The sequence below is a fragment of the Dendrobium catenatum genome, unplaced genomic scaffold, assembly GCF_001605985.2.
Source record: "Dendrobium catenatum unplaced genomic scaffold, ASM160598v2 fragScaff_scaffold_575, whole genome shotgun sequence".
Classification (NCBI taxonomy): domain Eukaryota; kingdom Viridiplantae; phylum Streptophyta; class Magnoliopsida; order Asparagales; family Orchidaceae; genus Dendrobium; species Dendrobium catenatum.
Genome location: NW_021319037.1, coordinates 45,196 through 71,135, shown reverse-complemented (window position 1 = coordinate 71,135; position 25,940 = coordinate 45,196). Strand labels below are relative to the sequence as shown.

The 25,940-nt window shown below is 36.9% G+C and overlaps 1 protein-coding gene across 2 annotated transcripts; it reads right to left on the bottom strand.

Moving 5' to 3' along the window:
- Positions 1–25,631, bottom strand: LOC110111740 (THO complex subunit 4C). 2 transcript variants are annotated; one of them, XM_020843740.2, is made up of 8 exons: positions 25,558–25,631; positions 25,330–25,389; positions 24,467–24,648; positions 23,797–23,940; positions 23,615–23,683; positions 17,111–17,301; positions 10,556–10,600; positions 1–491 (listed from the first exon to the last, which is right to left on the bottom strand). In XM_020843740.2, exons 3-8 carry the CDS (start codon positions 24,623–24,625, stop codon positions 266–268), a joined length of 834 nt encoding a protein of 277 aa, XP_020699399.1. In that variant the 5' UTR covers positions 24,626–24,648; positions 25,330–25,389; positions 25,558–25,631; the 3' UTR covers positions 1–265. The 2 variants fall into 2 exon arrangements, with proteins under 2 accessions (XP_020699399.1, XP_028550669.1); XM_028694836.1 differs by lacking the exons at positions 25,330–25,389; positions 25,558–25,631 and having other exon boundaries at positions 24,132–24,609.
- Positions 25,632–25,940: the final 309 nt, after the last annotated feature.

Genomic DNA, 25,940 nt, shown 5'->3' with positions numbered 1-25,940 from the left:
TCAGCTAACAGTCATAGATGATATATTATACCACACCCTTAAACAAAACTACAGTAACTAGAAGGTCGTAGGCGTTCGTTTTTCTTTTTCACTATTAAGGGTATAAGGTATCCGAAACATATAAAGAAAAACAGAAATATACACCAGGCATACGAACGTCAAGGCTTAATCCATATTCTACTGCAGCTTCTTTTTTGCTTTTACAACCATGAAAAATTAGCAGATGATCATGGACAGATCCCGAGAGGTTAGCCAGCTAGCACATTCACGATGTATCCATAGCTCCTGCATGATAAGTTTCCAGCTCCTTGTCCAAATCTTCCGCAGTTTTCCTAACTAGTTGCTTGCCACCACGCCCTCGCCCACGACCGCGGGTGCCACCGCGTCCAAGTCCACGGCCGCGGCCACGTAAGTTGCGCCCACGAGCAATGCCAGCGTCTATGGTCTGTCCCAGGCTATGGCCTCGGCCCCGACCTCTCGCACGATTCCACCTTTCAAAATAATAGAATTAAAAATTAGCTCAAACTAAAAACATGCATAATTAACACATGCGCAATAGCATCGAAAATGCATCTAGAATGGTTTTTCGTCAAAGAAAATAAAATTTCTGTCAGTTATTCAGTAAAAGGTGGTTTTTGCATGCAAAAAGAGTCATTTGATTTAAGTGAATTCCGTTGTCATATCAGCTCAATCTTCATCCACAATCATAATTGTCTGCAAATCTTTTCTTCCATGAAGATCCACCTTCAGGAGCCACCATGACTGCCGCTCTCCCTTAAGATCTCCTCCCTTGTGATCCACCTGCTCGTCCTCCCCGACGTGTGTCTCCTCCGCATGTCATGCGATCCATCACCTTCCACCGGACAAGGAGCAAAGATCAACATGGCAGCCATTTCTCTTTTTTGCACATGCAAATGCCTTTCATTTCACCTTGCTCGCTGCATACTTCCATTCATCTCCCTTCCACTCCTAATGCCACTAGGCATTTCTCTGCTTGCATATAAAAATCTAGAGCTCCGAAAGATATGTGATAGGAAGTGCTTATAGATCTAAAGTATTTCCTATCAATCTTCGAAAAAAAACAAGCTTTGTCCACCAAAATTCACACAAAATCACAGAAACAGTAGATAATCTGTATTATTTGATAAAAGGGAAACGGAAAATAACAAGATACAATTGATCCTCTATTCGAGAGGAAGATCGATCTCTCCCAAATCTCTAAACGCCGCTAGAGCCCAAAAAAAACCTAAATCTAAGAGATCTCAAATTTCAGCCAAATTCAAGATGTCCTAACCCTAGAAAAACAAACTATTTAATGCATACAAATCAAAAGGAAATCCCTAAACAATTCCTATGTTCAATTTCCCTCCTAAAATTCTTTCAAAAACCTTCCTAAATGGCCCTCGTGGACTTGCAATGCATGCGGCTAAAGCAAGAGGCAGAGATGTTCCGCCTCGTTCGTGCCTGGGCCGGTCCCACGTGGACCGGCTGGACCGGTCCAATGGACCGGTTTAACAATATGTTGCCCTCGCAGGTTTTGTAGGACTATCAGTAGAATGGCATCTTCCTCAACTTACCCTCTTTTTCAGTAATTTGTTTACATTATTTTAGCCATCCATTTTGATATCCAAAGTGGAAATTTGATTAAGAACAACTCGAAAGTGAACTTTGACTACGCAAATTCAGCAAAGTGATCATAGTGATTAACTAATTGCATTGGGTTTTTAACATCAGAACTGACAATTATTAACGTTCCTAATAAGCTGCTTAATAATTGAATGGAACAAGCTTCTTGCATCTGCACTTTGCTCAAGCAATCAAGAATCTTACTGTAAAAAACAGTTAAAAGGTAAGCTTACAATTGCAAGTCAGTGGAGTATTATAGACTAAATTTTACACGCAAACAAACAAGATAATCAATGCTACATAGGTTCTTTGCCCTACTCTCCTCTTCCGCTCCAATCCCACTAGTATGGAGAGATCAATCCTTCTGCATGGGTGGATATAAATATAGATTATTTTGAAATGGGTCCCTCATAAAGCCAACTCTATGCGATCCCGTAAGGCAATGGGTTGGCCCTCTCTAATAAAGAGTTGAAAAAAGATGTGGTAGTAGAGTGAATGCAACAGAGAGAGGATGGTGTTGCACAATAATATTGAAAAATCTATACAACACTTTCAGAAAGATACTTCAGTTTTTTGGTTGAATCTAATGGCAAAAGAACCTTATATGGGAATTACTACAAAGCATGAAGAAACAAGATATAGTTAGGAAGAACATAAATCCTTGTTGTAGAATCCTATCTCAGATGAACTGATGAATGCTTGGAATCGATTAACAAATATAACCCTAACATGGAAAAAATGAGAAGAAAATATATAGTTTGTAATTTCAACAAGAAATGTTGATGATTAAAAACAAAAGTCAAAACTACATGGATTGGTGCAAAATAATCATAAAAAATTTAACATCTCTTTCAACCATCATCAGAAATCTGAACCAATGTTCATGTTTTGTGAGATCACACATAATGTAGGTATTAATAGGAACAACTAGATTTGTTGACTAGGCCCTAAATAACAAGGGAAATTATGAATATACAAAATACAAGGCAAAGTTCAAAACACCTGCAGGAATTTGCTTGTTAGCATCCAAATTTTATTTTGTACATAACATAGTAAAAGGAAGAAGCAGAAGCCAAATAAGACAGGCAGATAGGAGGGAAAGCGGTTATTGAGCAGCAGCCATAGAGCAATAACAAGTAAAAATAATAACTAGCAAGTAAATCAGAAATAAATGTCTATAACGTTAATATCAGCCAAGTCAAGAGATTAAAAATAGCATATTAAGGTTTATCCAATCACGCAGCTGTATTAATCCTAGATTAAATTGATAATGGTTAGAAATTGGTCGAGAAGCCTAACTTAAAAGAAGACACGGAAAAGGGAAACAGCCAAAAAAAAAGTATTCCAAGAAACAAAAGAAAGCTATATGAAGTTTCAAATAACTAAAACTACAACAACATCAGTACATTACCAAGCATTTATCCTACTACGTTGGGTCAGCTACATGAATCCTTTTTCTCCATCGTGTCATGTAAAGAGTCAAATTCTCATTTAAATTTAATAAAAAAGGTCATTTATAATACTTTCTAAAGCCTTTTTATGTCTACATCTACGTTTCTTAATATAGATCAGATCTAATATATCTACACTCTCCTAACATGGTAGATTCAAATAACTAAAAAAATTATTATTCATAAGTTCGGCGATGATTGTTCTGAAGAGTGTTTAAACGATAAAAAAAACCTAAAGATGCATATATCCACAACAAGCGTCACATACAACCACCAAAAGCCCAATTTACATAATTAAATACCTCAAGAACCATATATTCCACGTATAGAAAAAAAATCATAAACAATGTATGGGTTATAAAATACAGAAATAAATATTATTGTAAAAATAAATTAGGAGATAAAAAATTTTTGGGAACTGTTGACTGGCATGGAAGACAAACAAAAAGCTCAACTATGTGCTATTAAGCACCTAAGACAAGCACAGAACCACATGCTCATCACACATGCTTTACTGGCAGTGCTCCTTACCTAAATTTTGCATCTAAATGTAAATCACCCGACTAAAAGACAAGCTCGACTAAGCTAAAAATAAGAGAAATAGTATAACCCAAGCGTTACTGCATACTTCCAAAGATATCCTACACAAAAACTTGCTTCATTGAAAGAAGGGATAACGACAGGCAACATTTTCAGCTGCATGAAGATGCACTAGATTTAGACTACTTGAGTTAAACTATAATCTAAAATTACAATGAGGAAGCATGAAAGTTGTTCCCATTTGGACGATATTTGAGGCATTTTAAGCTTTTCTGTTTTGCTTTTGCTTTTTGAAGCTTATTTCTAAGACACAATTTCAAAACTATTTTTTCAAAACCAACTTTTTAAAAAACAATTTTCAAAAAACAGTGGAAAAAGCTGTCTTACAAACGTACATTATTTTTTTATTAATTGCTTTTCTTATCACAAATATGATAAAAAAAAGTTATTCCAAACGACGCCTATGAATAATATGCATCTGAACTCTATATAATATATGATAAAACTTGTGATTTATAGCTCCATAAAAAATGAGAACTCTAGAGGGCAAAATATGAAAAATTAAAAGAAATATAAACCATGGACGAAATAGTGTTTTAGAAAGAATAAAACATTGTTAACTCATGCTTCCATTTTTATAATAAATAAGCTGATGAAAAAAGTAGATTGCATTTAAACGGAATATTACACAGCGTGCTAAATGCTAGTTCACAGAGTATCAGAAGCACTTATAAATGCTTTCCCCATTGATTTTTTTTTTCCATACGGAACAAAATTTTGGTGACATGGCGTTTGGTCAATTATGTGGAGAGAGATATAAGAGCATGCACAGGGCACTCATGAGAAAAACAAGGGCCTATATCTCTAACACTACTACGATCAACATAAGGAAGCAATCCCCATCCAAAAAGATGACAATATAACTCACTTCTTCCCCAAAAGTGCCTCAAAATCCATTCAACCGATATGTCACTGATTGGGAGGAAAGGTACTTAGGAATGTCAGCATGGTCAAGCCTGTGCATAAGCCTAGCCATTTAAAAGCCCAATGGGGTGCTTCCACTGGGGAGGTCCTCAATACGCAACTTTATAGTTTCAACAATAGCTACTGACGCCAATCAAAATGATAGGAACACTTGTAGATCTCAAGTATTTCCTATCAATTTTCGGAAAACAGCAAGAATTCTCCACAAAAAGCTGCACAAAATTACAAAAACAGTAGATAATTTGTATTATTTGATGAAATAGAAACGGAAAATATCAATATACAATTGATCCTCTATTCGAGAGGAGAATCGATCTCTCCCAAATTTCTAGACGCCGCTAGAGCCCAAAGAAAACCTAAATCTAGGAGACCTAAATCTAGGAGATATCAAATTTCAACCAAATTCAAGATGTCCTAACCCTAGGAAAACAAAATATTTAATGCATACAAATCAAAAGGAAATTCCTCCCTGCATTCAAATTCCCTCCTAAACTTTCTCAAAAATCCTTCCTAAATCAGCTGCTTGGCGCTTGCGGTGTGGTCGGCTACCGAAAGAGGCGGGCATCTCCGGCTCAGTTCCGCCTGGGTCGGTCCCGCGGGGACCGGCTGGATCGATATAACAATACTCCCCTCCAAAAGATCCACCTAGTCCGCAAGGTGGAAAGACGACACCCTCCATTCCTTCTTCATCATAAACGATAAGAACCTGAAGAGTTTGGTCCTTACACATATGCCCTGGTGTATACCTCTTGTCACATCTGAAACAGAGCCCATTCGCCCTCTTCTCCTGTAATTCTGTCTCTGTGAGCTTCTTGAAGTTATCCCAAGGTCTTCCTCCTACAGTCTTTTCCTTCGAAATCCCCCGAAGTGTCTCCGGTGTTGGCTCCTTGGATTTCAATAAGGTGGTGGTCATCCTATACGAGTCTCCTGAGCTATTGCCTCCCGTCTCTCCCTCCAGGTGCCTCTGATCTTCTACCAATTGAGCTAGCTCTATAGCCTCTCCCAAGTCACGAGGTCTCATTACTCTAACTGCTGCTCAAATCTCTGGTGTCAATCCCTTCATGAAGTTTCCCTCTAGCACAGTCTCAGAAAGGTGGTCCAATCGGCTAGCAAAGTACTCGAATCTCTCTCGATACTCCGTCACTGAACCCTCCTGTGTCAAAGCAAAGAACTGCTCGTAGAAGTCTCCTCCCCTGCCAGTTTGGAAACGTTTTACCAAACAATTCTTGAACTCTCTCAAACTCCATATAGGTCGTCGCATGTCCCTCCACTGATACCAAGACAAAGCCTTCCCATCTAAACATAGGCCTGCCACCGTCTTGTAGATCTCAAGTATTTCCTATCAATCTTCGAAAAACAACAAGAATTATCCACAAAAAGCCGCACAAAATAAAAAAAATAGTATATAATTTGTATTATTTGATGAAATAGAAACGGAAAATATCATGATACAATTGATCCTCTATTCAAGAGGAGAATTGATCTCTCCCAAATCTCTAGACGCCGCTAGAGCCAAAAAAGAAAACCTAAATCTATGAGATCTCAAATTCAAGATGCCCTAACCCTCAGAAAACAAAGTATTTAATGCATACAAATCAAAAGGAAATCCTTAAACAGTCCCTACATTCAAATTCCCTCCTAAACTTTCTCAAAAATCCTTCCTAAATCAGCTAGTTGGCACTTGCGGTGCGATCGGCTACCAAAAGAGGCGGACATCTCCGCCTCGGTTCCGCCTGGGCCGATCCCGCGGGGATCGATCTAACAGAAAACCATTGGTTTCCTATCACCATTGTCAGTTGTCGTCCATCACTAGCGACCACTACAAACGGCCAAAAATGCCATAATCCAACAGCATTGTCCATTAACAGAAGCGGCGGCTAACATTACCACTCACCACCAGCCTCTAACCATAGCATGTTGCTACAGGGCCAATTTGGGTTAATTCAAACAACTTTTTAAATAAAAATTACATTTATTAATGGGAGAGCCTCCAAACTTGTTCACAAAGCAAGGCCTTCCCAAACCAATCATAGGCTTTTAAAGGGCTTATTTAATGAGCTTTCAATAGACTTAGTGATGTGCAACATAATAGAAATTGCAGGAATTTAATAAAAAATTATTAAACTTGCTAATTTTAAAATTAATGTTTCACCAGATTAGATTCTAAGATCTCTTAGTTGTGATTGTGCTTTGGCATGTGGTTACAAGAAAGATTAATAGTACAATTTAAAATAACAACAAACTTATAGTAAAGCTAAACAAAACAACAGAAATCTACCGTTTAGCAAATAAAAATTTAACTTTGAGTTCCCCTCACTTTCACTCTTGAGGTGGTTTTAACAGAAGAAAAATTTTAGCAAACTTAAAGATGTCACCAAAAGACAATAAACGCCTGCAGTATTGTCCAACGAAAAGTTAGTCGGAGGGGAAGAAGCTGGTGGGTGTCCACTCGCCACTGTCCAAAGATTTGGTGCTCGTCGATGGCCGACGTCAAAGTGAAAAGGATATGGTCGCCGTAGTCGTCAATCTCCAAGTTGAGGTCGAAGAAGGATGATCAAAGAATATCTACTCGTCCTTTAAGATCATACACGAATTCATGATCATGCTCGGGATTGGCCATTCATTGGGGAAGTAAGCTAAGTGGTAGTGTATATTCTTAATTTCAATTCAATTTCAGATTTGAGGAGATTGAGGAAATTCCTAAAATAAGCTTGTTTTAATTTGGAAAGTAGTTGAAATTCAAATTCCTTTGAATTTGAATTAAAGGATCCTCCAAATTAGAATACTCTAAATTAGGAAAGCATTAATATGGAGATTGGAAAATAGAATTAAGGGGATTGGGGTTAGCATAGCCGGCAATTAGGGTTGGCTAGGGAGAGGCCGACGACTAGGGACGGCTTGGTTTGGGTGATTTGGGTGGAGGAGCGGACGGTGGGGGAATTGGGGAAGGGTTTAGCCGGTGGATTTGGCTGGCAATTTGGGTGAAGATGGGGGGGAGGGACAGTCAGTTTGGAGGAAAAGGGGAGGAGGTCAGTCGTGGGGAAAGGGATGGGGAGGTAGACCGTGAGCCCGAACTCTTCCGACGGCTGACGGGTATTGCCTTTGCCCTCACCTAGGAACTTCTCCTTTATCTAGAGCTCTCAATACTCAAGAAACTAGAAGGCTGAAAATTTTTATTAATCAATCATCCTCTCATACAATAGAGGGGCCATCATATATAGGTCTCACATAAAAGAAAAACACAGAAACTCAAATGCCCCCGGGCCTACAATATGAACTAATCACTCTTTGGATACAATAGTAAACTAGAACATAAATAAAAATAAAATACATAAATCCATCATAAATAGAGACTCTGAATCATAACCGTCGATCTACGATTCCTCCAATGATAGACGCACCGAAATCTTCTGTTAATGTCCTCATCATTCTCCCCAGGTGAGAGAAAGCTCAACCTCATCAAGTAAGTGTCTCAAGAACCTCTCATATAACTCTAGAAGATCGAGGTCCAACCTCTGTAGCTCATCAAGATCAATTCACGTGTTCTTCGTCTCTGATTTTCCATTCCATTGAACTAAATACCTTTGGCGCCCATCGTCTTTGGTAGAGATGATTTTATCATTAAGTATTTCTTCAATTTTCTCCGCATTAAGTAAAGTAGGGATATTTGGGAGTGGAGGTAGGCTAAGGTTCTCACCATGTAAGGTTTTACAACTCCAACATACCTGGTGAGAACCCTAGCCTACCTCCACTCCCAAATATCTCTATTTTATCTAATGCGGAGAAAATTGAAGCAATACTTAATGATGAAATCATGTCCACCAAAGACGGTGGGCGTCAAATGTATTTAGTTCAATGGAAAGGAAAACCAGAAACGGAGAACACGTGAATTAATCGTGATGAGCTACAGAGGTTGGACCCCGATCTTCTAGAGTTGTACGAGAGTTACCGAGACACTCAATGAGGTCGAGCTTTCTCCCACCCGGGGAGAATAATGAAGACATCAGCAGAAGATTTTGGAGCGTCTATTATCAGAAGAATCGTAAATCGACAGCTACTATTCGGAGTCTCTATTTATGATCCATTTATGTATTTTATTTTTATATGTTCTGTTTTACCATTGTTCCCCCAAGAGGGATTAATTTATGTTGTAGCCCCGATGACATTTGAGTCTGTGTTTTTCTTTTATTTGAGGCATTTATATGATGGCCCCCTTTATTGTATGAGATGATAATTTGATGAATAAAATTTCAATTTTTGTTTTTATTTCTTTGTGAGATATTGAGAGAAAAGAGAACCCTAAGAGAGGGCCAAAGCAATACCCGGCAGCCGTCGGAAAAGTCCAAGCTCTCGGTTTCCCCTTCCCCTTTCTTCTTTCCCACCCTTTTCTCCTCACCAAACCGCCGACCTCCTCTCCTACAACCCCACACCACCGGGCACCCATACACCCCCCCTAAATTATGACCACAACTCTCCCCTCCACCATACCTGTCAGCCTCCTCCCTCTCCACCTCAAGTCGTTGAACCCTTCCCATCCCCACCTAACCTAAGTCTGGACTGCTCCCTTGGCTGCCGGCCTACCTAGGCTAAGCCCAAGCTGTCGGCCCCTCCTCCTCCATAAACCCTTGTTTTCAAATTCAAGTTGCCTCTTAAACACCTTCCTAATTTGTCCAATTATTAATTAGGAAAATCTCTTAATTTTGAATTCAAATAAATTTTGAAATTCAAAATATTTCCTAATTATCTCTTTATTAATATTCTCAATCAACACCCTCTCTTCATGGTTGATCGCCCCACTTAGTCACCCGTAAAGGAAATTTGAATTTCAAATTATTCCCTCATTTTTCAATTATAAAATTTGAAATTAAATTCAGATTTTAATTATTGACCCTCATCCACCTAAACCTAAGATGAAAATTTAAGAGATCTCCCCTCCTAGTCTTGGACGACCACTCCAGCCTTCCCCCTCCTCCTTGCCTTCTCTCCTCCATCATTTCATACAATCCCAAGGAAGAAGCTACACAGCCAGCCTCCTTCCCATGAATGGTCGATGCTGAAAGAAACCACAGATTCACATACGATCATCAAAGACGAATAGACGTGTTGAGATCATCCTTCTTCGACCTCAACTTGGAGATCGACGACACCGTCGACGACTAAGTCGACCGGATCCTTTTCACTTTGATGTCTTCCATCGAAGAGCACCAAATCTCCGGACAGTGGCGAGTTATTGGACATCCACCAACTTCTTCCCCTCCTACAAACTTTTCGTTGGGCAATACTGCAGGCATTTGTTATCTCTTGGTGACATCTTTAAGTTTACTATAATTATTCTTCCATTAAAACCACCTCAAGAGTGAAAATGAGGGGAACTCAAGGTGAAATTTTTATTAGTTAAACGGTGGATTATGTTGTTTATGCCTTTAGCTTTACTATAAGTTTATTGTTATTTTAAATTGTCATGTTAATCTTTCTTGTAACCGCATGCCAAAGAACAACCATAACCAAGAAATCCTAGAATCTAACTGGCGAAATATTAATTTTAAAATTAGCAAGCTTAACAATTTTTTATTAAATTACTGTAATTCCTATTATGTTTCACATCATCTTGGTATCAGAGCATGGTTGTGTCTTAGTTGCAATTCCATTTAATAGTTTGGGATGTTACAAACACGCAAAAAGGTCTCATGCATAATGAAAAAAATGAAACAAAAATTAATCAACAGCCATCTTGAAAATAGTTTTATTTCAAGCTTTCATTGACAAGAATATGGTCCAATCAGATCACAAGTTAAAAGCTTTATAATAAATACAATAACAAAGTAAAACTATTTAATCGTTCATGTATGAGTAAGGCTGAGGCTAATAACTCATAGGGAAACTAAAGCATAAACCAATAAGACGCCTCGAGCAATATTAGAATAAAATAAAAATCACTATGTCAAAGAACTCACCCTAACAGTTGCTTGAAGGACCCAGTGCCTTGACCAAATTCTGGGCTGAAGAAAACACAAAATAAATATAGTAAATTTTGACGAACATAAAGGATTATAGATATGAAATAAATACAATACAATACAAATAAAGTAGAGCACGAGCAAGTAAACTTCAAAGGCTTGCAATATCTGGTTGCAAAATAAAAATAAAAATAAAAGTTTAGCAAAAGCCTAAAGCAAAAGTTCTGCATAAGACTATAACTAATTAATACTCTGAAATTTTTGTAGATACTCACCAAGGCCACAGGTGAAGAAAGATAGAGTCAGAAATTGAGGATGGAACTAAGAAGCCAGGAGGAAAGCAAGAAAATGGAGATAGAACAGTCCTATTATATTCAACTCCAGATATCCAACCACAGAAACTACCACCTCCGTCCCTAGAGCATCAGAATAAGCATGCTCATGACAACTTTGCTTTATTTGGAGCAGGCTACATTGATAAACACCATACAAATATCTATATTCTTTATTCGGGAGGTGGTGCACTTACATGGCATTCCAAAATATATAGTATCAGACAAAGACAAGATATTCCTCAGCCATTTTTGGAAGGAGTTATTCAAGATCTAAGGGATTGTCCTGAAAAGGAGCACGGCATATCAGCGTGGAAACATACTTGCATTGTTTTGTGTCTGATGTACCAAAAGGTCCAAAACTACGAGCTAAACGGTTAGTGTGGGAAGAGTATTGGTATAACACATCTTTCCACATAGCAGCGCGAACAACCCCTTCCAAGATTCTATATAGGAGGGATTCACCTCATCAAGTACATTACGAACAGAGTACTACACAAGTATCCAGTGTAGATCGGTACTTGGAGGAGAGAGACAATATACTAGCAGAACTCAAAGGGGCATTTGCTGAGAGCTCAATAAATTATGAAGAGAAAAGCAGATGAACACAGATGAGCAGTGCAGTTCGCACCCGGGGACAGATTTTATTTGAACTTAGACCATACCAATAGAGGACACTAGCCAAGAGGAAGAATGAGAAGCTATCACCATGCTACTTCGAACCTTATGAAGTGATGAAGCGCATTGGGGTAGTAGTCTATCGTCTGATGCTATCAGCATCATCAACAATCCACCAATATTCCAAGTATCACAACTGAGGCATACTATCAGAGATCACACACCTTTCTCACTACCGACGACATTGACGGAGGACATGGAAGTGATCCTGGAACCCACAGAGATTGTTGGGGCACTGCAAGGGATGACATGAGGGAAGGAGGTCCTAGTCCGATGAAAGGACCTACCAAAGTATGAAGCTAAATGGGAGTCATATGAGAAGATCAGGAGACAGTTTTTATCATTCTACCTTGAGGACAAGGTGCATTTAAAAAAGGAGAGTATTGATACGGCAACATGCAGGGGGTGGACTGACCGGTCCAACAGGAAGCGAATCATAAAGGGGCAAAACCTGGAGCCAAATCTAGGGAGATTTTGGCCCCCTTTGTGGGGCCCATCAAAGCTATGATTCCATATCTACGAAGAAGGAATAAGCAAGGAATTAATCATTGCAATGCCAATTTGAATTCAAAATAAAGGAGGGAATTAATTAAGGCAATAAGGCTATTTTGAGGGGAAATTGGTAGAGTTTATTTAGAGCTAGTTATTTTGTATTAGGGTATTAGGGTTATGTTTTGATAAGAGTTTTGATGTATTTTATGAGGGCTTCCTAGTACCTTCTAGATTGTTTGGGAGAGCCGATCTACCTCTCCAATCGTAGATCACCTATATCTTGTTTTTCGTATTGAAGTTGTAATCTAAAATCAGCCATCGTTTGGAATATTTCTGCAGTTTTCTTTTCTTTCTTTTGTTGTTTTCACTTCAAAGGCATATCAATTTGGCACATAATCAGCTTCGTCAAAACATTAGTACACCCCCATGGCGAGTCCACTAAGTACGGTATGTAACATGAACAATGATGCAATAAAGACAAAGGCTTTTGGTTCCCATAGAGGCAAGGAAAATAAGAAATAAATACAAAAAAAATGAATTCAACGTGCATAAATTTAATCTCACCATTGGAAAAGCACATGTATTATATGCTAATGCCCCAAAAATGATCATGAATGAAATTTTTAAAGCAAAACATAAAGATGAACCCATAAGGGTTAAATACATAAAAGAGAAGCATTAAAGAGACATTAATGAACAGAGTTCTGTAAAGGAAATAAAGAAAGAATCAAGTATAATACAAACAAATAACATTCAAATCTATAGAATATGTATGAGTAATATGAATTAATTCATCTACATTGTGATTTCAACTTCAATTCAAATTTTCACTTACAGCAATTTTCATATTACATCTGAAGTAAATCACGAAGGACCTTCACCCATGTACAATAACCATGTTGCAAGCAAATAGGTAAACAAAAATGTAAACCAGTTGTCCAATGGCTTGAGGAAGAGAAATGCAGTGGGGTTAAGAAAATTTTTAGGGAGATCAAGATTATTTATTTTTCATGAACAGCCTTATATATTGACTGCATATTGATAAATATCATATAGAAATGTGTCCTTAAAGTATCTTATTCTATATTAATGTTTTGCCAGAAAAGCTCTATGTTGATCAGATTTCAGCTTTTGAAACCACGTAAATGACTATTCCAAGCTACAAAAGCACAAATCTCACAGAATGAACAATTCAGAGAATAATTCCAAACAAAAGTAGGAAAAAAAAAAGAATTCATCCATTTAAATAAACAAGAAAGCTACAAATTAGACACCCAAATCCATAAGAGCTATACCATAAGCATGCATATACTAGAGCAAGGAAAAGAAGAGAGAAACATAAAATAATGAGTAGATCACATGGAAAAGTGCCATCTCAAAATTGGACTTCATCACTTATCAGAATTTTTTTATACATTTAGTATCAGAGAAAAAGAGGGGATAGAAACAACAAGCAAAAAGTAGATGGCTTTAGTCAAATCATATATACCTAATCCATCTATTCAAAGCCCTAATATAATATAACCCATCTATATGTTATATCTTATCCATATCTATGTATCTATCCAGATGCATAATATTAAGATACAATGTCAGAGAAAATCTTTCATTTTTTTTATTTCAACCAAACGAGGGGAATTTATTTCAAAATAGATCTCCATCAAGTTTTTGGACTCTTTTATTCTATTAGCATGCTTATAGTTAAATCAAGCGGCTCAAAAAGAAAAACCCAACAAGCCCAAGATCGCCTAAATCTAACATCATTAAGGCACTTAAATGATAAACAAATATTTTATGATTAACAAAATTAATATGGGTGGCTTGATACAGTGCTCCGAATTTTATTCATATGTATGGGCTATGTCACTATCAAAAATCTATAAATAACCAACCACTCTTCACATGAGGAGACTAGGACTTGGAGCTAGGCTTGAGATTCAAAAGAGCTCTGAGGCTCTAGGAGCGTCACTTTAGCATCACCATCAGACTACCGCCAGCAAAACCTCGCCATCCAACAACCACTAAACCTCCACTCAGCCACCACCGTCAAACCTATGCCTAGCCTATCACGCCGCGAGATCTAAAGTGAAAGAATTTCTTTTCTTCTCTTCATTACTGTATGTTCAATTCATTCTTTTTTTATCTTTGATTGAATAACCAAATCAATAAACATCCATAGCTAATTAATTATATTTCAGAAAATAAATAAATAACGAAAAATATAATTCACATTACTATAATAGTCAATATTTACATTCTGTCTATAGAGTTCAAAAAAATATATGCAATAACTTTCATAGGCTACATAAGAATATACATAAATCAAATAAACTAAAATAAAACAACACTAACATCATTGTCTAGCCTCAAGCTACAGGCTCCTTACCTTTACTTGAAATCATGTAAAATCATGTAACAAGCATAAAAGCCCAGCCAGTAACTAAAATCCTACACCTGAAATCAATGCAAGACAAAAAAGAAATAGTATTGTGTAAAGCATATAAGGAAATCTATAAATCAATATATATGTCATATATATTGGTCATCTATATCAATCAATCATTATATCTTTATCATACAATCAATTTCATTCAGTCATATCATTCAATCATTATCATCAGTCTATCAAATATACAATAGTGTCAGTATTCGTATTTAGTAATAGTAAATAGTAACAGTAATAAATATTTATATTCAATAATCAATGTTAGTAATCAGTACTAATTAGTATCAGTAATCAATATTATATCAGCTATTCAGATGATGGTATATTACTCCTATTTGAATTATTCCAATCAATCGCCCATTATGACTCCCAATCAATGTACTCATAACTCCCCTTGAATCGTGAGAATCAATCGTCTCGACTCCTTATAACTCTCAATCAGCCTCCAACTCCTTATGACTCTCATCGATGAATCGGTAAATATTGAGGTTATCACGAGGGGCTTATCATATCATATATATCTAATATCAATTAGTATATCATTTTCTATAAGAGTTGTATTAGTACAATACATCATTTCAGTCAGATCAATATCACATTCCAGTACATATCAGCCCTGTCAATCATTGCAGCACAAACAATTCAGTATTATCATATCAGATCAATGTACATCACTTTTAACGCATTTTCAATATACCTTTTCCCTACTCATTTTACCAAAAAATTCTCATACACATATTTAACTGATGAAAATGCAATAAAATCATATCAAATCGTTCAAAATGATCAATCAAGTCTATAACATATCCGAAATTACGGAGTGAAAGCTTACATAATTACGAGATAATGTATTTTTGGATGATTTAGGAAAGATAAAGTCCATACAATTAAAATCATCAAAAACAAGAGTAAGAAGACAATTACAACGAATATAACAATTTTCGTTAAAGGAACAACAAACAAAAATGGCCAGAAATAAACTCTCCCCACTCCTTCCCTATTCTTTCTCTCCCTTCTCTCACTTCTTCTCATCCAAGCAATGAAGTGAGGGAGGCGATGGCAGGAATATTTATAATAAAATATATATATAAATATTGTTAGTGGACAAGCACAGCAACACTCAGACCCAAAGCAGCAATACTTCTTGTCGGATCCATAATTAATATAGACTAGACTCCAACGCCGCAGCAGGATTTTTTGACGTCGATGTGCTCTCAAACCTAGCATTGGCTTTAGTTCAAAAAGAAATTCAAATTTTCTAACATTTTTCGTATTTTGCGTTCATTACGCGGCCACCGCCACAGGACCTTTGCACAATAGCCACAGCCAGACTTTCGTCGTCCGACCACGATCCTCGGACCAGCGTAGCCAGTCGACTATGACCCTAAGACCACAGTCACCCAATTACAATCCTCAAACCACCATCGTCTAATTACAATCCTCAACCCACCATCACCCGACTACTATCATCAAACCACCATCGCCTGATTATGATCCATCTGAACACTGTCGTCCGACTATGATCCCATCAACCACCATCGCCCGACTACAGTCCCTCCAGTCTCAATCACCTGACAACTATCTCTCCGACCACCATTTCCTGACTATGGTCACTACTTTTAAATTTCTAGTAAATTTTAAAGCTCTAATTAGTTCAAGAACCTCCAAGTGACCATATAAGTGTGCTTAGATTTTCCAAGCACCGACCATCACTTAGAATTTGTTGTTGACTGACGTTGTCAATACTTTAACATCAACAACCAACCCACAACACCAACATTTGTTGGCTAGCATCGCCCAACATTCACAACCGACTAACATTCACTAGAATTTAACTCCTAATGCTCATTGTCACCCTTTGCAAGCATTGTCAAATGAAGCATGTTGTTCCTCATCAACATCAACGATATTAAACACCCTCGACCAACACCCAAGATACAGACTTTAGCAATCTAGAATCCAACATTGTACTCTCTCACATCTAATAAAGTTATCACTTGTAATATCAAATCCAAGATAATGGAATAATTTACAATGGGGCTAACAAAGCCCGTAACTTCTCCCATAAAATATATGTCAATTGTGTAAGTGATGTTCTCCAACTTTATTTGCGTGTGATCTTCATACAATCCAACGTTGTTAAAGTATCTATCATGGTGAACACTCAACACACAATAATCTGAAACATGTGTCTCTTATGCTTTGTTTGAAGTGGCTTGTGATTTTTAACTTTTGTTAAAAGTTATCTTTTCTGCCACCGTAGGGAAAAGAATGAGAAAAGTTGTCAATTTTTTCCTCATAAATAGTAAACTAATTTTTGTTGATTATTTTCTCTACACAAAAGCAATCAAAAAGTTGCCCCCAAACAAAGCCTTTACATGGAACTTCTACAAACGATTAAAAAAAATAAGGAAGCCATACTCAACCAAAGCACAAGTAGCAGAACTAAGACAATTATGGCAGAAAATCCAAAAAAACCAAAAACAGAACAATAAACAAAAAACTTTTCATCATGCCAAGTAAATATATTAATACTCAAATAGCAGCAAAGACATATTTGGAAAAACAAGTATTTGAGAAGATAAGGAATTAAGAAGAACATACGTCATAACAACTGTCCTTTTCCCTCGGCCATTTGCACCTCCAACTACATTAACTCTAGGTGCAATCGGAAGGCCCAAGTTGTTGCCTATAATTTCAATCTTCATAGGTTTACCATCAAGCTGAACATTGTTATACCGTTTTACAGCGGCTATTGCATCACTTCTCCTTGCATAGACCACCTCTGCGGATCCCTGAAACAAATAAACTCATGAGCATGCTTGACAAAGTAGAGAAGATGCTGATCCCCGAAAAAAATATCAACATTCTAATCTCATGAGCATGCTTGACAAAGTAGAAAAAGACACGGTGAAAGAAATAAGACCAAAGTAGGGTAAAGATGGAAAGTAGAAGAATAACATGTAAGGAAAGTTTGCTTCATGAACAACAACATTCACCATTAAATAAAAATTCATTTTGTCTCACCATCAACAATTTAGTTGCTACAAAGTTATTGAATTCAAAAAAGACATTTTAAAAACAGAAAAGTAACTTCAAATTTGAACGATCAGAAAACACCAAGCACCACAAAATAGTGGCCCTGATCACGTAATTAATACATTTCCTCGCTATATGATTGTGTGATGCAACCATCATGCTCTATAATATACTAGTGGCAAGCATAGTAGTTAAATTCAGAGAATTGGAGATGGAAAAGACTTAATTTTATTACACAAAACTATCCCTATTTATAGATCTATACAAGATATCTTAACAAAGAAATAAATAATTACAAAATCAAGTATAATTGCTCTAATATAATCCTTCCTAAATCAGCCAACTAAATACGGAAGTAGATCAGCATGATCCAGGTGAGCCTCTCATGAATTCTCATCCTAACCATGGGATCAAAATGCCAAGGGACGGCTGGGATTTAATAGGTGAGCCTCCTGCGAATTCCCATCCTAATTGTGGGATTAAAATGCAAGAGACAGCTAGGATTTAACACTCCCCCTCAAGCTAGAGAATACAGATGTCATTCCCATCTTGATAATCAGTCCCAAAAAGATAGAGCTATCAAGTCCCTTGGTAAGAATATCTGCAAACTGATCTTTTGATGAGACATGATCAAAACATACAAGACCATTGTCTAATTTCTCCTTTATGAAATGCATGTCCACTTCTATGTGCTTAGTCCTATTATGTTGAACCAGATTATGAGCTATGTTGATTGTTGATTTGTGGCCCCATTGTAGCTTCATAGGTCCTTCCCACTTAATCCTTAAGTCTTCTAGAATCATCTTGATCCATAATAGCTCACATATTCCCAAGGTTATAGCTTTGTATACTGCTTTTGCACTAGACCTTGCCACCACATTTTGTTTCTTGCTCCTCCATGCAACAAGATTTCCTACAAGGAATGTGCAGTAGCCTGAGGTAAATCGTCTATCTACTGGTAATCATGCATAATCTGCATCAGTATATACTCTGGGTTTATTCCACGGTCTCTTCGGAAGAGAATCCCTTTACCTGGATTTCCCTTAAGGTAGTGTAGTATTCTGTCAACAGATTGCATGTAAGCCTGCTTTGAATTTTGCATGAACTGATTGATCATGCTTATAACAAATGTTATATCTAGTCTAATGTGAAAAAGGTAGATTAATTTCCCCACAAGTCTCTGGTAAAATTCTTTATCTACATTTGGATCGTCTTTAGCTTCCCCAATTTGAGATTTGGTTCTACTAGTGTTGGTGCTGGTTTACAAGCTAGTTTATCTGTTTCTTTAAGAAGATCATTAATATGTTTTTGTTGTGAAATGAAGATTCCTTTGCTGGAATGGGCAACTTCAATTCCAAGAAAATATTTTAATCTACCAAGATCTTTGATCTCAAATTCCTTGGCAAGACATTTCTTTAAAATCATTTTCTCCTTTTCAACATTCCCAGTCAAGATAATATCATCCACATAAACTAATAGAATTATGACTTTACCTGAGTCAGAGTGCTTGAAGAGTAATGTTAATCCCCTTGGCTCGGCCGATAACCATTAAGTAGCATAACTTTTGAGAATTTTTCAAACCAAGTTTTAGGTGACCGTTTTAGCCCATATAGAGCCTTTTTTAACCTGCACACTTTGTTAGCCCCATATTTCTCTTTGAATCCTTGTGAAATCTCCATAAATATTTCTTCCTCCAAGTCTCTGTGTAGGAATGCATTTTTGACATCTAGCTTTTACAAATGCCAGTTGTAATTAGCTGCTACTTGATAGTGAGAGCAAGATCCTCACGGTGTTCATCTTGGCCGCTCGTGCACAAGTTTCCTGGTAATCAATATTGTACGTCTGATTGTACCCTTTCTCCACCAATCTTGCCTTATACTTTTTCAATGTACCATCAGCGTTGTATTTCATAGAGAACACCCATTTAAAGCTGACTGGTTTTTTCTTATTGGTAGGTCGGTGATCTCCCGTTTATTGTTCTTCTCCAGGGCCTGCATTTGAAATCTCTTGGATCATGGAAAGCATGCTCAATATAAGCATGGTTTAAGGTCAATATATACAACTAACATATCATACAACTTGCTAACTTAGTCACTAACCACAAAACCAACTTGTTCCTCAACCCAAAAAAAGATCTAACAAAACGGGACTATCAAGATAGATTATCTGGCCATAAATCAAAAGTGATTTGAAATCTCAAGTCAAGTAGTAGGTAAAATATTAAGCAATCTTATAATAACATAAAGATAATGAAAAGAATCCAACTAAATGATGTGTATGCAAACGAGCACTAACTTTGATGTAAAATGTAGGAACCAAAGTACAATTTAATTGTAAAAGTATACTACACATACTAATTTGAGCTTGATTGGGGACTTTGATGAGCAATTTTTTATTAAAAAAACTCTATTGAATAAATTCTATTTCATATGTAAAGCAACTAATGTATGTTTAACATTTTAACATATAACTAATTTTTCATGGAATATCTTGTCACCATCTGCATGTCATGTGGTGGGATACTCTTCATACTTCCCACCATCAAGAATATTCAAATAACTACTCCATGGCTGGCAAGGTTAATTCATAATTTTTTATCATTCTTCTTCCGTTTCTTGTGTGCAAGTGCATGTCATTGTTGGATGTGAGAGTCTAAAAGAGTCTAATTAAGCTCGAGTAACCCTAGGATTGAGCTTGAGTCAACTCAATTAATCAAGCTCAAGCCAACACCAAATGCAGACCCACATTGTGGAATTAACAAAATGAAAGCTAATTTGTGGATTATAGCAATTAACTATTAGAAGAACAATAAAACATAGGTGAGGACAGTTGTATTGTTTTCTACTTCTTAAACACTTCAATTATAGTACCCAATAAACATATCTTACATCTATTTTAAAATGAGAAAGACTCCAATCTAATGAGTTAAAGCAATGCGGTAATTTAAGCTTTGTTTCTTTCACTTGATAAGTTCAACTCAACAAGCTGAAGGCAATTACGAGGGATCTCTACTCAAATTTAAGCAAGGCAATCTAAATATAAAGTTATAATATGCAATATAACACATACACGATCATATATGTGTAAATGTATAATATATGTTTTATGCAATCATAAATATATGTATATGTCTTTGTATATATGCATTAAAACACACACTTCGACTAATTAATGATCAATTTGACTTTAAGCAATAATTATCAACCCAATAAGAGAGGGTTATGCATGAAGTAATATTATAATAGTTTATATCCTAATTTGGTTTCTATGAATTAAAATCAATCGTACATTGCCTATTCACACAAGTAGCTTCATTTGACCGCCTGGAGAACAAGCATGGTCACGTAAAAGCATCATCAAGTCAAAATCATTACAATCAACACACAAACTGATGAGGACATCAGCAAGAGATTCTGGCACGTCTATCACCAGAGGAATCGTTGATCGACGGCTACGATTATGAATCTTTATTTATGATGCATTTTATGTATTACTTTTTATTTATGCTTTAGTCTTTACCACTACATCCCTGTGAGGAATTAGTTTGTGTTGTAGCCCATATGGCATTTTAGTTGGTGTTTTTTTGTTTCTTTGAGGCCTATATATGAGGGCCCTAACAATTGTATGAGGAAGATGATTAATGAAAATTTTGCATTCGTGTTATGTTGACTATTGAGAGCTCTAGAGAGGAAAAGTCCCTAGGTGAGGGCAAAAGCAACACCCACCAGCCGCAAGAAGTGTATGGGCTCGTGGTTAACTTTCTTTCTCTAATTGCCCTCATTCTTCACTACCCGTCCGGCACCTCCCCTCCAGAAGCCGCCGGCCAAGCCCCATCCCTTCCTCCACCCCACAAGCCATCAGCCACAATTACCCAACCTTCATCCAAAAGCCCTCCCCTAACCGCCGGTCCTAAGCCCTCCTCCAAGCCCTAGCTGCCAGCCGTAAGCCCTCCTCCCCCAAGCCCTAGCAGCCGGCCACCCTTGCTCTCCTATATATGCTAATTTCCTAATTTAGCACATTATTAATTTGGAATGTCTCCTAATTCGAATTCAAATGAATTTCAAAACATTTCCTAATTGATATAAACATATTTTAGGAAGTTCCCCCTAATTACTAGAAATCTGAAATTAAATTGAATTTGATTCCAATTCCACATTCAATGAATGTGGACACATTAAATGAATGTGGACACCTTTCTATTCCCCCCTTTTGGTTGGCCCCTCTCTCCCTCTCTCTTAATTATTTCCTTCGCAAATTGGAAATCCATTAAGGAGGTAATAGCCACCCCTCTCTCCTCCTCTCTCCTATCATACCTAGGGGTGTCAATATTTGACACGACAAGAAAACCCGACTCGAACTCTACCTGGAAAATTCGGGTTGGACCCGACCCGATTTCAAAACGGGTCGGACTCGGGTTCCCGGATTCAACCCGTTTAAAAAATGGGTCGAGTGGGTCGAGTCCGAGTTCGAGTTTTCGACCCGTTTACATACCCGAGTCGGGTTAGGGTCGATCCGTTCGAACCCAGGTCAGTTTCGGGTTCAACCCGAAACCAAGTTTTAACACCCCTAATCATACCCAATTAAAGGCCCCATCAATGGGCCGCCCCTTCCCCCCTACTTTCCCTCTTTATATTAGAAATTCAAATTTCAAATTATCTCATTCAATTCCAACTTAAATCTGAAATTAAATTTCATATTTTGGAATTTACCTTCCCTCCCTAACCAATCCCTAAAATCTGAAATTAAATTTAGCCCCTCTCCTAGCCTTGGTCGACCACCCAAATCCCTCCCTCCTCCCTTACATCCCTTCTCCCATGTTTGATACGTCATCTAAGGAAGAAGAAACACAACTTTCCTCGGCCTACTTGCTCATGAATGGCCGATCCAAAGCCTGGTCATGGATTTGTGTATGACTCTCCAGAACGAGTAGATGTTCTTCAATCTCCCTTCTTTGGCATCAATTTTGAGATCGACCACTCCATCGAAGACTACATTGATCAGATCTTCTTAACCTTGGCAGAAGCCATCGACAAGCATCAACTTCCTGTTCAGTGAGTTAGCTCATGCATACTCAAATGTTAATAATTAATAACCCAAAAAAAGGATTCTAGAATGTAAAGCTAACTCACTACAACTTTTCTACAATAATGCATTCTAAATCATCCAACATAACACAACTAAGCTTAAATAAAAATTACCCAACAAGTATTGAATATGATTGTGTACACTTACTAAAACAAATACCAAATAAAATAAACATGCTTCATTATAAGAAAAAATATATTCAATAACTTTCAAGTCTATGATTCTATGCAAGATTGCATTTAGAGCATTATCCTAATAACCATGTTAGTAAAATCAATATTAAAATTTGTGATTTCCAGCACAATTTAAGTCAACCCAAATGCTCGGTAAGGTTTCCATCCGTAGAACAGGAATTTCCAATAGCTATACAATTACTAGGCAAAATAGAATCAAAGCAATAATTCTGGCCAAGTCCTGGTGAATAAAAAAAACAATAAATAACTCCCTCTTTTCCTGCAAATCTTGAAAACTTCAACTTGCGGTCTTTGCAAACACTGAATGGCCACCCATATCAAAAAGATCAATATTACAGCATGTTCCATGGTAGTTCAAAATTCACCCAAATCGCCAATATTATACACTGCCTTGTGCGAGAAACTGACCTCCGTCGTAAAATTCAAAAGAAGGGTAAAAGTTAATAACAATTATAGTTCGGTCCAAAAGCCATGTAAACATGTGAAGAACTAGACTCAATAAATCACCAAAAACACACAAAAAAATCAACAAAAACACGTATTAAATTCCAGAAAACTTCAAAAACAGCCATAATTAAACAAAATACTCATCTTGATGTTCCAAACAATGTGGAAATGAGAAGCCAATTTTTACAGCAATCAGTAGGGTGGTTGACCAAGGCAAGAGCATTCATAAATGTGAATAAATTAAGCTGAATCAACGCTAGCATTATTAAATAAATTACACCGTCAAACAACATTACACTATGCATTTCAGTTATAGGTAGTTATAGGTTGAACTAAAACTCACACTTGGGCGGCCATTTCTGTCAAAATGAGTTGCAGAACGCTTTAGATCACCAACCTTGGAAAATAATTCCTGAATCGCAATCAGAACATACCATAGGACATGAGTACAAATTCATTCAAGGATATGAAACTAGCAATATTTAGCATCACATCATTGCATTCCTGATTTACAGACAAACAGACCTTTATATCTTCATTGGACACACCATAATCCAAGTTGGATATGTATAATTTTGTTCCACCTTCGGATCCTGCAAGACCAGCAGCAACAATACTATCCTCAAATAGATCATGTCTCCATAGTAGACCCTTTGTTCTGCTGAATGACTGATAAACAAATAGAAGTCATTTTAAAGAATACAATGCCAGATGCACAGGAATGCGAGTACAGAACACTTAATATCTTACTAAGAAACCAAACAATATCAAAAAAATTAGTATAATCCTGCAAAACTGCAATTAGTACTGATATGTCGGGCCACAATTATGAAAAACATCAATAAACAAATAAATCATACAGATAGAAAATGGAGGAAGAGCATTCCACCAATCAAACATCCTTCAGGCAATGGTTGACAGCTTCGCCTCTGAGAAATGAGCGTGCTCGCCCCTCAGTTACTCCAACCAACAACAGCATTAGAATGAAGGAAATGAGAAATTCCACGTTTAGAAAGAACTCCCCTTTCAGATCCCCCATTTAATATCCAAAACAATTGATATGCATGAAAACTCAACATCTCCTACACCAGCCCGGGCATAAAAGAGCTTAGATATCATCCCTCAATGTTTTGAATTTCTTATATTATGTACCGCCTTGAATATGTGCAAAAAACAGCAATAGTTTTGTGCTTGCCTTAGCAATCTTAAATGGAGAAGATTGGTTAATTCTGAGAGGCCCTTGACGGAGCATCCTAACTCCCCTGCCAACAAACGTGCCACCTAGTCCTTGGCCCCAACCACGGCCCCTGCCTTGAACTTGGCCTCTGCCTCTTTCACTAGAGCTTCTTCTCATAATTAGACCCTCCAGCAACGTATCTAAAGAAGAATAAAAATATATATAATTAATGAAAATAAAAAATAATAATATTCATATTAAGTAATCATACGATGAATGGAATTTCCCCCTCTAAAAATAATGGAAAGGGAATAAAAACAGAACTTTTACGCCAAGCTAAATTAACTTACCGAATAAACATTATAAAACTATCAAGAGCAAAAAAAGAATCTACGTGCAGTTGATCTGCAGCACTAAATATCAGGAAGCTTGAAAATTTTAGATAATCTACCACTCGAAAACTCAATAAACTAGGGATTTAGCCTCGCATAAACTATCAAAAATGAATGCAGACTACAAAAAGTAGATTTCAGGTTAAAATGCATGGTCCTAATCAAAAGTCCAAACTAAGTTATTTAGAGCACAGAACTCTATCGATTTAAAAAAAAAAATACATATAAGCATTATTCAGAAAAGCAAGCACAATACAAAAGTACTAAGTTTCTATGCTTTAATATCACGCCAGTCGGCCTAAACCAAACATTGAAGTTCATGCAACTACAAGCATCCATCAAAAAGATAACAAACAACCGATTAAAATTTCGGTGCAGACCGTCCTTAATTTTTGTTCCTATGAAAAATATAAAACTAAAAGCATCAAGCACAACTGAGGTAAGAATAGGAAGGTAACAATAGCCTCGCCGAGTCGGCGGCTTCCTCACCAAGCCCGGAAAAGACCAATAAGCGGCCGCTGAACGCTAACGGAGGGAAGATAAATCGGACTGCAGAGGACGAAAAGTAGTGAAGCAGTGAGATCCTGATGATGAGAGGAATAAAAATTAACACAAGTAACTCGTCGCCATCTATGAACTCTCTGGGTGTGAAAAGAGGGAGAAAGAGCAGGATTCCTGCTAGGGTTTTGGAGGGGGCTAAAGGAGAATTTTACGAGCCTGGAGGGCCAATCGGGCTGGCTGGTTTCTATCCGATGCGCGGTGACTGCCGTGACTGAATCGAAGCCTCCATGATTCATATAATTAATATTTCCTATATTATATAGGTGATGGCTACTTAAGTTTTTTTTTTTAATTTATAAAAAATCTTCAATATTTTAAAAATATATATTATTAAAATAACTTTATTTTAAGTATTTGTTTGAATATTCAGATATAGATATTTCATCGTTGATAGATATTTGTTTCTATAAATAAAAAAAAATTGACGTGATTAAAAATATATTTATTGAAAATTTCCAAAAATAAAAAGAAAATTCTATTCAAAATTTCATATGAAATCATGGAGAAATTTTATAGATCATGATTCTATTCATACTTTC

Coding starts and splice junctions, on each gene's coding strand:
- LOC110111740 (XM_020843740.2), bottom strand. CDS start 24,625: ATGAGAAGAAGCTCTAGTGAAAGAGGCAGAGGCCAAGTTCAAGGCAGG. Junction 23,941..24,466: donor CTCCATTTAAGATTGCTAAG/GCAAGCACAAAA, acceptor TTTGTTTATCAG/TCATTCAGCAGAACAAAGGG. Junction 10,601..17,110: donor AAAAGGACAGTTGTTATGAC/GTATGTTCTTCT, acceptor TGTTTTCTTCAG/CCCAGAATTTGGTCAAGGCA.